The sequence below is a fragment of the Pistacia vera genome, unplaced genomic scaffold (genome assembly GCF_008641045.1).
Source record: "Pistacia vera cultivar Batoury unplaced genomic scaffold, PisVer_v2 Contig316, whole genome shotgun sequence".
NCBI lineage: Eukaryota > Viridiplantae > Streptophyta > Magnoliopsida > Sapindales > Anacardiaceae > Pistacia > Pistacia vera.
Window position 1 is genome coordinate 77,579 of NW_022196131.1, and position 14,309 is coordinate 91,887.

Sequence of the window (14,309 nt, forward strand, 5' to 3'; positions counted from 1 at the left end):
TACTTCTCCCAGCTCATCCGCCAAGTTCTAAGTAGGAAGAACCATTTTTCATAAACAAAATTAGTTTAACTTCTATATGAAATATTCTGTGACTGTAAGTTTTCTTGTCTTAACCACTGAACTACTCGTTTGCTTTGTTCTTCCAGTCTTTATTTTCGTATTGTCAGCATTCTCATACTCTCTTACTCTAGTACATCTATCGTCTCTCACTTGTATATTTTTTCTACTTAAATTGCTTTAGTTTACTTGAATTATTACACTCTATTTCACTTAAGATATTTAAAAAAATATAGCATCATTAGATTCCTAATGCATAAAACTGTAATTCACACAAAACTCACCATAATGAAAGACAGAGAAACCAACTTTGAGGTCCCGGGAGAGGTTATAACCCAAGTGTAAATCAACCACCCAAATGCATAAGCGGCTCAGAGAAAACCCGATGCAAGATAAAAATCAAATAGAGCAACACATCTAATTGAACTATTATCAAAGATAGAATACTGATAAGAACAAGTGATTCATTGTTTTTCAAAAAAAAGACAAAATCATAACCTTTTCATCGTTCAAAAGCATAACAAACAAAATCCAATGAAATGACATAGCAAGCAACACATCAGCAACCGTTAAATAAACCAACCAGATCAGTAATTACAGAAAGCTTGAACGAGTAACGCAAAATTAACTAAGAAGATACATTGATAACAAATTGAAAGATGGAAGAACAACCTGAAAAAATTGCAAAAACGTGAAGTGCTTGACAATAAATAGGACCAGAAAGTTTAAAGATCTGTGTTTCCAAAGATTGCAAAGAATTTGATCGAATCGAGTTTTAGCGTTTGGTTTGGCTATCTGTGCGTATGTGTGTTTGGGTGGGTAGTTGCTTGTTGGTTACACGCGACCAAACGGTGAAATTAATAGGACGCACATCATGACGCATGAAACAACTATCAACTACTTGTTTAACTTTTTGCCCCTTTACTTTACTTATTTAAATTTTCTACCATCATAAGTTTGTTTATTTTCTTCATGTCTCTATAACTTTGTTATTTTAACATGTAATACCTCTAGAAAATAGAATGTTATAGAGTCACCTTGCCATATTCATATTACATATATAACACACAAAGAAAAGCTTAAAAGTAGTAAAATATATTATATACCTAAAAATTACAATATAAGGAATTTTAATAAAATTATAATGGTACCAACTACCATTTAAGTTTGTCAACATATTTCATAATCAACTGAATGTGATGATGATATAAGAAACATGTGTCCAAAAAATAATAATGTAAAATACAGGACGAGGATTGCAAATTGAGGAAAAATAAAGTAGATGTCTGTCATAGTGTGAAGGAATATGCAGATTCTCTCCCAAATACAAGATCTAATGTTAGTTTATTAATATAATTATAAGATTTTAATATTATTATTTGTCATTAAGAGTAGGTGGGAGGGTAAGTGAGACATATTCAAGCACCAAGCTACCACCATTAGTTGGTGGTTGAGTTGGTTGTTAAGAAAAGGATGCGGTAGTTTCCCAAAAACTTCAAATTATGATTCAATGAAATTGAAAATAAAAAATTCTTGTGCGTTTGGTTTATTATTTCTACCCATATTCCAATCTTATTTCCTAAATATTGTTTGGCACATTATTCTAAAAATATTAGTGTATTTCTTTTAATTACTTTTAGATCCTTTAAGTTTATTAATTTCATTAAATACCCCCAGAAAAAGTTTAAAAATTAGCAAAAACACCCCTACCCACCCATACTTGTCAAATTCCGGCAACCACCGTCGATGGCAGCCGAAATCTGTCACAATGCTTACACCAGAACCGGAGCTGGCCGGTTATTCACCGATCTGGCCTTTTCCGGCCAGATCCACAGCGACAGCCAAAGAAATCCATCAACGACGGCCTAATCTTGGCCATTGTTGACCTAAAACGATGGCCATATCTTTGGCTATCGTTGACGGCCAAGGATGGACCTTTGCGGCCATCGACGGCCACATTCGGCTGTAGATTTAGCTTTTTCTGGCCAGATCCGTGGTGGATCTGGCCAAAAAAGACCATATCGACGCGTTATGACACAGATTCGACCAGTCTGTGTCATAACGCAATTTTCCGGCCAGATTCCAATGGTGGTGGCCGAAATCTGGCACTGCAAGTAGTGGGGGTGTTTTTGTCATTTTATATATTAGGGTGTTTAATTAAATTAGCAAACCTAGGGGTTTTTTTTTTTATAAATTTTTAAATTTTACCTCGTAATACTCTCCTATTCAACTACCCAATATTATTCCCAAAATCATATCCAAAATAATGAACCAAACGCACCCAAGAATCTTGGCTGTCAAGAATGTTTACTTACTTCATTGACTTCTTAGGTTTGAATCACCTTAAGACCCTTAAAGATTAGTTAAGGTATACACAAACTGGTCCAAACACCCCGGTTATTAAAAAAAAAAAAAAGATAAAAGGAGTTTGTATTTCTAACGCTCTTTGTTTGACTTGCAGCAAAGTTTTGATATGTAACCAATGGTAAAAGAGCAAAATGAGGTTTCATGAACTTCTGAGTTCGAGCCCCCACAGGCCCTAATAGGAGTGGCCACTGAGGGATTTACCTGGTCGTCAACTTTAAGGTCCTGTTGGATTAGTTGAGGTACGCGCAAACTGGTCCAGATACCCCGATCACAAAAAAAAAAAAAAAAAGTTTTGATATGTGAGTGTAATTTGAAGTTGATGAAAGCTATCATTAGTTAGTATTAACTCATTGAAGTGCAATAGTACTCAAGAAAAAAAAACAACCTCATTTCAAAGTGATTGTAGAACTGTAAGTCCAAAAATTATATGTTTACCCTAACTTTAAAGTTTAACCTATTATCTTGTTAACATACTTTCAAAATGTGTCCTAAAAGAAAAGATACATTGATATGAATTTTAATGTATCAATCGGAAGTCTATTTTGCTATTGTTCTCAAGAGTATTTTTCAACATGTATGCTAATAGAATTTTTTCAAATTAAGGTAACTATTTGATAACAAATAATTCAAAATATCTAAGGAGAATTTCAAAACTTCAATGTTTTCAAGTCAAAATAAAATAAGCAAGGCCAAGTATATCACCTTCTGAAGCTCACAATAACTACTAAATATCTGAACTAATTTCTTCTCCATGGAAGGCTATTTTTAAGAACTCTTATTTTCTTAACGATGACACTGCTGTCAGGAACTAGAGAGAAGAAATATATGAAGAGAGGTTTTGGAAAAAGTGCCCTCTCACTTTCAGCTCCCTTCTCTTATCAACTTAAAAGTCCTATACATGAATTTTAAATGGGTCAAATGCTATACCCGGAGAGCCCCTAACTGATCCCTATTATTTAGCCTATATACATGGTAATATATCTATACAGCTAATATTAATAGAGAAGTCCTAAATTATATAAATTCCTAAATTGTATATAGTAACATCCCCCCTCAAATTGATGCTGGTAAGTCAACCAGCAACAATTTGCCAACAAGAAATTGATGCTACTGTCAAGTCATAGCTTTGGTGAAGACATCAACCACTTGGAGATCAGAAGAGATGTGAGAAAGAGATATCACCCGACTTTCCAAGGTGTCTCGAATAGAATGACAATCAACCTCAATGTGCTTGGTGCGTTCATGGAAAACATGATTGGTGGCAATTTGAATAGCACTAGTGTTATCAGCATGAAAAGGGGTAGAAGTAGTCTGAGGAAACCCAAGCTCCTTAAGAAGACCGTGTAGCCATACAATTTCAGAACAAGCAGTAGACATGACACGATACTCGGCTTCAGTAGAGGATTTAGAAACATGATCTTGTTTCTTACACCTCCAAGAAATTAAGGTATCACCTAAAAACATACACCAACCCGTAGTAGATCAACGTGTATTCGGACACCCAACCCAATCAGCATCACTATAGGCAACAAGTTGAAGAGATGAGATGGTAGGAAAGAACAACCCACGAGTAGGTGAACCTCGAAGATAGCGGATGATACGTCGAACTGCAGCAAGATGGAGATGCCGAGGAGAAGACATAAACTGACTGACCTGATGAACAACATAGGAGATATCAGGTCGCGTAGTGGTCAAGTAGATAAGACTCTCAACTAGGCGCCGATAGAGAGTAGGATCATCCAGAAGGTCCCTTTCATCTTTCCTGTATTTGACATTTACCTCCATAGGAGTATCAACAGAAGAAGTGTCCTCCAAACCAGCCAAAGTGATAAGATTTTGGATATACTTATGCTGGTTCATGAAAATACCATTGGCTCGATGATGAACTTCTAATCCTAAGAAGTATGTGAGTTGGCCAAGATCTTTCACATGGAAAGTTGCATGTAACAACTGCTGAATCTTAGTAATCAAACTACAGTCAGTGCCAGTAATGATAATATCATCCACATAAACCAAGAGAAGGACTATACCCGATGCAGACGTGTGGAAGAAGAGAAAAGAATCATACTAACTTTGTGTAAAACTGGAGGAAATAAGTGTACTGCGAAACTTCTCAAACCAAGCCCGGGGTGCCTGCTTGAGCCCATACAGAGAACGCCTTAGCTTACAGACATCATGAGGAGAAGAAGTAGTCATACTAGAGGGAAGCTTCATGTAAATCTCTTCTTGGAGATCACCATGAAGAAAGACATTCTTCGCATCCATCGGATGCAGTTGCCACGACTGTGAAGCGGCAATAGCTAAGATGGTTCAAACTGTGGTCATTTTGGCAACATGACCAAATGTCTCCTCATAATCAACCCCATATTCCTATTTGTTACCTAAAGCTACGAGGCGAGCTTTGTACCGGTCCAAAAAGCCATCAGAATGAAGTTTTACAGAGCAAACTCATTTACTCCCAATAGGTTTGACTGTAGGAGGACAAGGAACAATATCCCAAGTGTGATTCTCCTCAAGTGCTTGAAGTTTTGCTTGCATTGCATTTTGCCAACGCGCATGTTCCCTGGCCTGTTTGTAGCAAGAGGGAATGAAAATAGTGGATAAAGTAGCAACAAGAGAGACAAGAGAGAAGAAAACGTACCAATTAGGGGGTCGAGAAAGACGAGTAGACCGACGAAGAGTGGTGGAAGCAGGAGTAGGATCAAGCGTTGGGTCAAGATTGGAAGGGGTCACAGAGGAAGTGGAACCAGACTCATGTCGACTACGTCTTTCATACACAAAACCAGGTTTAAACATTTCTACAATGGTTGGGGAATCAGAAAATTAGGCAAAAGAGATAAAGATGTAGAAGGCAGCTCAACATGAGATGGAAAGAAATATTGATTTTTCAAGAAAATCACATTCCTAGAAACCCGTATACGACGAGTATGAGGATCATAACAAACATAACCCTTTTGAGGGATAGCATAACCAAGAAAAACACACTTAATAGACCGAGTAGTAAGTTTATGACGTTGATGAGTAGGGAGATGCACAAAACAAACACAACCAAATGTACGAAGATCATAATATAAAGGAGAATGACCAAGCAACTTAAAGAAAAGATAAACATGATTTAATGTAGGAGAGGGTAAGTGATTGATCAAATGAATGGCAGTAGAAAATGCTTCACACCAAAAACGAGAAGGAATGGATGATTCAAGTAAAAGGGTTCTTACCACATCAAGAATGTGACGATTTTTCCTCTCAGCAACACCATTTTGCTTTGGTGTCGAAGGACAAAAACGTTAAGAGAATATCCCTTTGCTTTGAAGAAAGTTCTAAAACTCATTAGACATGTATTCGCCGCTAGAATCAGAGCGCAAAACCTTGATGCTGGCAGAGAATTGAGTCTCAAGAAGTGCAAGAAAGTGCTTAAAGACTGAAAAAACTTTGGCCTTAGCCTGGAGGAAGTAAACCCAAGTAAAGCGACTAAAGTCATCAATGAAAGTAACAAAGTACTTATAATGCGCATGAGAAACAATAGGTGCAATCCCCAAACATCACTATGAATAATATTAAAACATTATGAGGCATGAGATGCATGATGAGGAAATGGTAGAACTTTACTTTTGCCAAGTTTGCATGATGTACAATCAAAAGAAAGATCAAGAGAAGAACATGCTTTATTTCCCAATAATCCAGAATTAAACAAAGTACGAAGTACATTAGAGTTTGGGTGGCCTAGACGTCTATGCCACATCTTATTTTCAGAACCAACAACATTACATGCAAATGAAAGTAAAGGAAAACTAGGAATAATAATGGAAGGAGAAACATGAAGAGGAAAGAGTCATCCCACTTTAGGCCCCTTCGCGATCATCTTCCCTGACACTTGATCCTGAACAACACAACCAGAACGGGAGAAATGGACATTACAATTATTATCAACCAATTGGCCAACAGAAATAAGATTTATGAAGAGGTTAGGAGACACATAAACATCAGTTAAGGAAGAGGAAAGATCACCAACAGCACTGATAAGCAGAGAACTGCCATCAGCGGTGTTAATTTTTAGATTTCCATCATAATTTCTGACATTGGAAAGAGGAACAACAATATTGGTCATATGGTTAGAGGCTCTAGAGTCAAAACACCATGGCTTAAAAGAAACTCTATGATTACCTGAGAGCCCAAAAGCAGAAAAAACAGAAAAAGCATAAATGATCATCTGTTGCACCATTTTAGGAGTGAGGGTGTTCGGGTTTGCTAAGGCTGTAGAAGGAGGAATAAGAACAATCGGCGAGGCAACAGGCAATGCCGTAGAACTAGAGGCACCAGTTGAGGCATGATAAGTAGTACCCTGCTTCCTTCAGGTCGAATAGGACAAGTAGAGATGATATGACCTATTTCTTGCAGTAGTTACAGAACTTCTTGGGACAATCCCGAGCAATATGACCAAAAGCTTTACAACTAAAGCACTGGACAACACACATATCTCTACCCTTATTCCTCCCCTGTGCTGCATAAGCCACAGAAATAGGTGCACTAACATTAGCCCGATGTTCCATGGCAGCCTGAGTTACAATATGTTACTCCTCACAAAGAAGTTCACTCAAACAGGCATCCAGAGATGGTACAGGATGACAATTCATCAGATTAGACCGTGCAATTTCCAAGTCACGTCGTAGCTTCATCAAGAATTGATCGCGCTTGCTGGTTGCATGCACTGCTTGGACAGCAGAGAGAGCTGCAACGGGAACATTAGCATAAACAATATCGGAATAATCAGCCCAAAGAGTTTGAAAACCAGAAAAATATTCCTCAATTGAGAGACTTCCTTGTGTGAAATTAGCCATCTCATACTCCAATTGAAATCGCCTAGCGAAGTTGTCTTGATTATAAACTGTGTTGAGATAATTCCATATAGCAGTGGTGGTTTTATAAGGCTTCAAATTGAGAACAAGATGAGGCTCAACCGAGCTAAGGATCCAAGTCATAACCCAAGCATCCTTAATTTCCCATTTAGACAAAGCCTCGACACCTTGAGGTGCGAGAGCACTCCCATCAATATGACCACACAATTCTTTTCTTTTAACAAATAATTTAAATTGAAACTCCCAAGTAGAATAATTTTTGCCAGAAAACCTAATATGGACCGATTCCAACTTATCCGATGACATGATGCAACCAAGAGACAGAGAGAATATCCCACCAGAAAATTGTAACTTGCACCGTGAAAAAAAAAAAACCACAAAGAAACACGCACCAGAAAATCTATTGCACTGAAAAGAAGCACAACCATGGACGACAACAGAGATCTCCGAAAGCCACAACTAACAAGAAATCAACACTAGAGGCGCCGAAAACAAGAGAACATACCAGAAAACACCACAGACGACGCCGAAAACAAGAGCCCAGAATTGGAAAATGCAACTGATGGTGCCAACAGCAAAAACCGAACCAAAACACCCACTTTTGATGCCGACAGAAACCCAAGAACCAAAAAATAGCCACAAACAGTGTCGAAATCAACACCTAAACACCCTAAGAGAGAAAAAAAATTGCAAAACAGGCAAGTAATCAAACCTGCTCTTGATACCATGTCAAAAACTAGAGAGAATAAATATATGAAGAGAGGTTTTGGAAAAAGTGTCCTCTGACTTTCAACCTCCTTTCTTTTATCAACGTAAAAGTCCTGTACATGGAAAAATGAGTCAAATGCTATACCCGGAGAGCCCCTAACTGATCCAAATTATTTAACCTATATACATGGTAATATATCTATACAGTTAATATTAATAGAGAAGTCCTAAATTATATAAATTCCTAAATTGTATACGGTAACAAATGTTAATAGCGAGTCCTATTATATTCACGATACATGTACCCATTCCTCCCCCGCCAAAACCAATCCAGCAAAAATCTCAATCAATAAACAAACCTGATGGTGAGTCCCCTATCCTGGGAGTAGTTGGCTCTACTCCCAGGAAGTTGGTGCATCATCAGGGCAAGCCTTGGGCAATTGAAAGCCACAGAGGCCAACATTTCCTTTAAAAGGCATTTCCAGTTTGTGAATACTTGATCGAACCACCAAAGTTGTTGGATTGCAGGATGAGTATTCCTGCCAAAATGGGAATGAACATTTTTCCCGACTTTTAGTACTTCCAGATTTCGGCAGCTAGACAATGATCCAATATTCGTTGGTCCTCAAGGCAGTGCTGGCTAGAAACTAAACTAGAGAGATGGCAAAATCCAAGGAACAAGTTTGAGAGCCAAAATTTCCAGGAACATTGAAGTGGATTGCCCATTTGAGGGCTAATTTAGTTTCAAGAAAACAAAATGAAAGACAATATAGAAAACGAAGTCTTCTCCTGAAATGTTGTTTTCAATCATATAAAAAGTTACCGCTTACTCTCACGCCGCCGAAAAGTTGAGACGACTTACGACTTTGTTTTTACTTTCTAGGTTCCCTTTTCAACTGTTAATTTGTCAAAGACTTAGTAAAATGACCAATATGTTGAAGCGTTTTGAATGCAACACTTTTATATTGCAGTTTGTAGCCGTCTGATTTCCCTAAGGCCATCGCAAACGTACACGTAGGCACTGGCACTGTCCCTCCCACCAAACTAAGCAACCAACTAATCTTATCTCATAACTGTCCATAACCACCACAGATTTCTATGTATTCCTCCTAATATTTCAGGAATATTCATCCCTTTTCTCATTTCACCTCGACACAGCATACAGAATCTAACAATGCTCCTACGTGGCATCATCTCCACTCCCCTCCCATCTCTCCACCTCAAAAAAACAAATCGAAACGTCTGCGTCTCAGCTCAAACCACTAGCATCAACAAATTCTCCATCTCCGACCAAGAACTCGAATCCCGTGGCTTCATTCTGCGCCGCACCATCTCCGACCTCAACCTCGACCACCTAAACTCGGTGTTCGTTGCCGTTGGATTCCCCAGGCGGGACCCAGAGAAAATAAGACTGGCATTAGAACACACGAGCTCTCTGTTATGGATCGAGTACAAGAAGACTCAGAAACCGGTGGCGTTCGCTAGAGCGACAGGTGACGATGTGTTCAACGCAATAGTTTGGGACGTGGTGGTGGACCCGTCGTTTCAAGGGATTGGGTTAGGGAAGGCCGTGATGGAGAGATTGATAGAAGAGCTGTTAGCCAAAGGGATATATAATATAGCGCTGTATTCTGAGCCCAGAGTGTTGGGGTTTTATAGGCCGTTAGGATTTGTAGCGGATCCTGATGGGATTCGAGGCATGGTTTATTCTAGAAAAAACATATACAAGAAATCATGATCTCTCTCTTTTTTATTTTTCAAAACATTGGTTTTTGGTGATTCAATAATCTTAATCAAATAAGACAGGCTCATGATTGACCTCTTTTTGTTTTGTGAAGTGTGTTAGTTTGGTGGTCATGTTTATAACAGTGACTCAAACTGGTTGATTGGTGCATCAGCTCAAATTACACCAAAGTCGAACCAGTGGGAATGAGTGTGATTGAAATCTGTAAAAGTACATTACGACAGAAGGGAGATGTTTCAACTGATTGATTATCTTTCTAAACTATTGCACATTTTCTAGCCTAGGATTTTCGGTTCCTGGAGCAGATGCAGGGGCTAAAATTCCAGAAATACCAAAACATGCCTAAAGAAAATTGTATTGACAGATTGAAACAGTTGAACTTTAGACACTTTTATTATTGAACACTGTGAGGGTTTTCTACATTCTACATTCTGATACAACTTCTAATACAAACCACTGCTGATCACATTGAGGAGATTTTAATTCTCCAACTATTACTCATCGCAAACTGCCAAAAAAGAAAGTGCTCCCGGTTCCATGTTTCTGTTCTCCTGCCCAAAACCATTAATCAGAAACTGAGGTCACTAGTTTCTCTAAATAATCAATGTTGTATATTGTGAAAACAAAAATAGTTGTTAGGAAATGCATGTAAAGTATACACTGCATATGAAAATCAAACGGCTGATAATCCATAATAAGCTTCATTGAGAAATTTAAACAGACGGGTACTGTGGTGAATATGCATGATCACTACAAAAAAGTATGGAGGAGGGTGAGACTGAGAACTGAAAAATGCTTATAGACTCAAAAAATTTGCAAAACATAGTCTTAACTAACATTGTATTCATGATTACCTCTTATTCAAATTCAGATCGGACAGATGAAAAATCAACATAACAGTAATGTCAGAGAACCCAAGCAAAAATTGATTACATGCTTGAGCAAAGATGACAAAAGATTTCACTAAAACTAACGGAGAATACATGTACTAGATTCAATAAGTCATATTACATTGGTCATAGAAAATTCTAATTGAGACAACCAATTGAGTTCAAGACATGATCACAGCAATTTTTTTAGTCCTGTAACAAAATTGGGATTAATACCCACCATTGTTTCCACAAATAAAGTGACAATCGTTGGCGAAGAATATGGACCTAAACGAATCGACAATCAGCACCGAAAAAATTAAGAGTCTAAAACACTATCATAAGAACATTATTGAACAACCCAGTTGCTTATTAACAAAGAAAAAGCAAATGATCATTCATATCATGTTGATGGAGGTGAATTTGGAGAGAGAAGAAGCAATACCTCCACATATGGATCAAGAAATGGCCTTGGCGTTGTGCAAGAAAGCGATCGAGCATAGAATGGAAGCAATGAAAGCAAAAATGCCAAAACCAATCATCAAAGAAATCCCTGCCACTACCAAATCCAACACAGACTGCACACTTAACCCCATGAATAGCATTATGTTTTCTCTTTTATGGTCCCGAAAAATGTGACTAAAAGACTTAGAGAAAGAAAGGAAAGGAAAATTTGAAGTGAGTTTTTTAGCTCAAGTATTGTGTTGCAGTTGCAAGCGGTTAGTTGAGTAGAAAGTTGGGATAGGGATTGAGGAGTAGTCTCTGGTACATAGAGACGGTGGAGAGAAATAGGATCAAGAGGCGAAAGGCAAAGGAGACCGATTAAAATTACCGTTACTGTCCTCGTAGTGGGCTTGGGCCTCGTTAAGACCACATTCTGGATATTGTAAAGAACGAAAAGCTTTAGATAGATATACTTTCAAATTTCTATTTATTATTTTATTTTATTATCCATAGAGAGATATTACATGTATTTTATTGATGCTCAATTTCCACAAGGATGCCTGACTTCAACACTTGGTTAATTATGTAATGCATTTTTTAAGATTAACGTACAATTCTCTTTATTCTTGAAGGCAATGTGGTGAACATTTTGCTTAATTTAATTCTTGAAAATTAAGTTTTTGTTAAACTTTACAAAGGGTCTTACACTTCTTCAGCAAGATCTCAATTAATGGATTGAAAGAAATGAAGTCATATAGTGGTTCTAGTAAATGGTAAATTCAATATTGTGTTTTTCATAAAATTATTATGGATGCTTGTTATGCTAACTACCATTTAAATGTAGTGACGGAGCTACATGCGGGCTTGCAAAATTCAATTTTGTGCCCAGGCTTCACAAATTTTTCTAAAGGGGAAGGACTTACACTTACTCAGAGTTTGCTTTAAAGACAAATTGGTACCCAAAAGGTTTTAAAATGATAAATACTCACTTTTTGTCTAAATCAGTTAGAAAATCTGTTAACTAAAATGGTATTATCGACATTCTATCATTTTTATGGGGGTAATTTTGACTTTTTGTGTTTTAAGGTTTGTGCATAAAAAAAAGAGTTAAAAAAAATTGCATTAATAAAATATTAAAAAAATCCGCCCAAATCTCTTATCATTCGTCTTCTTCTCCCCTTTCTCTTTCTCTTATTATCTCCCTTCATCGAAAGCCTCTCTCCTCTCTCTCTTCCCGTCTTCATCTTCTTCATCTCTCTCATAAAAGGGCAAAAAAAAGGGGTCTTTTGCAAAGCTGTCGCACTTCCCCACCCATTTTTCGGAAGCCTCGTCACCGAAAACCTTTCCTCTCCCCGCCAATCGTCTTTTCGGTGTGCCCTCTCCAAAACCCCCATTTTCCCCGTCGTTGTTTGCTCACATTTCACCGCCCATTGAATTCCTAGGGTTTTTGTTGTTTGTTGAATTGAGATTGATTGGTGTTTTTTGGATTTTTTGATGAGAAATTGATGGTTGGAGATTAATTGGGAGTGTTTTTTTTTGTGTTTTTGTTTGATTTTTGGGGATTTCTGATCGGTTTTGGCATTGATGATTGATTTTCCAAGTTTTGGCACACCACTTATTTGAGGTTTTGCCCCAAACCTTCTATGCCTTGCGTGTTTTGGTTCTTTTGAGTGTTTGAGAGTGATTGTTTGGGATTTTTTGCATTGAATCTTTTGGTGATTTGAGTGAGGTTTTTTTGGGGCTTTGGTCGTTTTTGCTGCTGGTTGTCCTGTGGTTCTGGCGAGAGATGAAGAAGATGAAGACAAGATTTTAATTAAAATTAATTATAAAAATAAAATAATTAAAATTGAGAAGAAATATTTTTATAAAATTAATATTAAAGAGAGAAATTGGGCAGAATATTATATTTTTTTGTTGGATATAAAATTATCATATTATCCTTTTTAAAACTAACTTTACTAACAGATTTGGAGGTAGGTAATTGACGTTTTCAAACTTGGGTACCACATTATCTTTATAGCAAACTATGGGTGAGTGCATGTCGTTGTGCTTTTTTCTAAATTTTATATTTTTATATAATCAATTATCAATTTTGTCCCTATAAACTCAGCTTTTCTTTGGCCACCCCAGTTTTTTAATATTACACTGTGGTCCCAATATATGTAACTTATATTGTAACTTTTTATCTGTAACCCTTTTATTCATTGAACATTACTTTCGGCGTCCCAGAAAGATTTTCTGGCTCCGCCCCTGTTTAAATGCATATGAATTACCTTAAAAGATTGGCTAAAACCATGTTACATGGCCAACCGAAAATTCAGAGTTGGTTGTCTTTTTACTTTCCCTGCATTTATCTTTGCAAATATTTTACTTTATTCCTAATTTTCCAAAGATTAATACCTATCAGCTCTTTAAGATTTGCATGGTGTCATCCTGAAACTAAATTCGAGGTTCTGATAAGGGGGAGAGTTTGAGGTTTATCATTATGAGTGACTGATATCACTATTTATGGATTTGAAGAAAAGCTTATTTGGGAATTTATTTATTTAATTTTTAAGAAAAAGAAAATTTAGTTAGTGTGGCTATATTCCTTTATCATGTGTTTGTGCTGAATGTGGGTCATCTTTCAGATAAAAATGTATGTGTGAGTGTGAACTGAGATTTATTTGCCTGGAAAAGGAATTTAGGATTAATGTTTTTTTCCCTTATATTCGCAGTTTGTTTTAAGACAGTCTTTACATCATATATTAAGATATTTAGGTACTCAAAATTTTCCAGCTGCCTTGGATGTTCTCATCGTCTCAGATAGTAATTGAAAGGATGAAGGAATGAATTTGCTGTGATTTTTGTTTTTGTAGAGTGGGAAAGGTTGCACAATTTTCTAGTTCCAGTAACTTATCTTCCCACTGTTTTACTCCCTGGATCTCCCTATAAGCGGCCAAAATTTTAGATTGATGCAATTGAAGTTGATGACTTTCCCTGTCCCCTGTATAGACCAAAATAAATTATCCTACCCAATCTATCTTTCTTTTGCTCTCAGCTTTCAGGACATGTTACGTTCATCCCATCTCATATAGCTAGCATCATATCAATGTCAGCACCAGTTTGACGATGAGAATTATAGTTAAGGAAATCATGAGGCAATTATTTTTATTATCTATACATGCATAAACATTACACTTTCAGAACTGAGTTAAGAAGAGAACCAACTGATCTTGGAGCATTTACCTTCTCAGACCAGACTTCCTTTCTCACAGGGAATCT

The 14,309-nt window shown here is 37.1% G+C and overlaps 2 protein-coding genes across 2 annotated transcripts; one reads left to right on the forward strand and one right to left on the reverse strand.

Annotated features, from left to right (window-relative positions):
- Positions 1-6,995: 6,995 nt before the first annotated feature.
- On the reverse strand, positions 6,996-8,008 carry LOC116136498. Its single transcript, XM_031422190.1, has 3 exons — positions 7,993-8,008; positions 7,786-7,950; positions 6,996-7,489 (listed from the first exon to the last, which is right to left on the reverse strand). The coding sequence occupies exons 1-3, from the start codon at positions 8,006-8,008 to the stop codon at positions 6,996-6,998; spliced, it is 675 nt and encodes a 224-aa protein (XP_031278050.1).
- A 1,074-nt stretch (positions 8,009-9,082) lies between these two features.
- Positions 9,083-9,745, forward strand: LOC116136492 (serotonin N-acetyltransferase 2, chloroplastic-like). Its single transcript, XM_031422187.1, has one exon. It carries the CDS (start codon positions 9,163-9,165, stop codon positions 9,724-9,726), a length of 564 nt encoding a protein of 187 aa, XP_031278047.1. The 5' UTR covers positions 9,083-9,162; the 3' UTR covers positions 9,727-9,745.
- Positions 9,746-14,309: the final 4,564 nt, after the last annotated feature.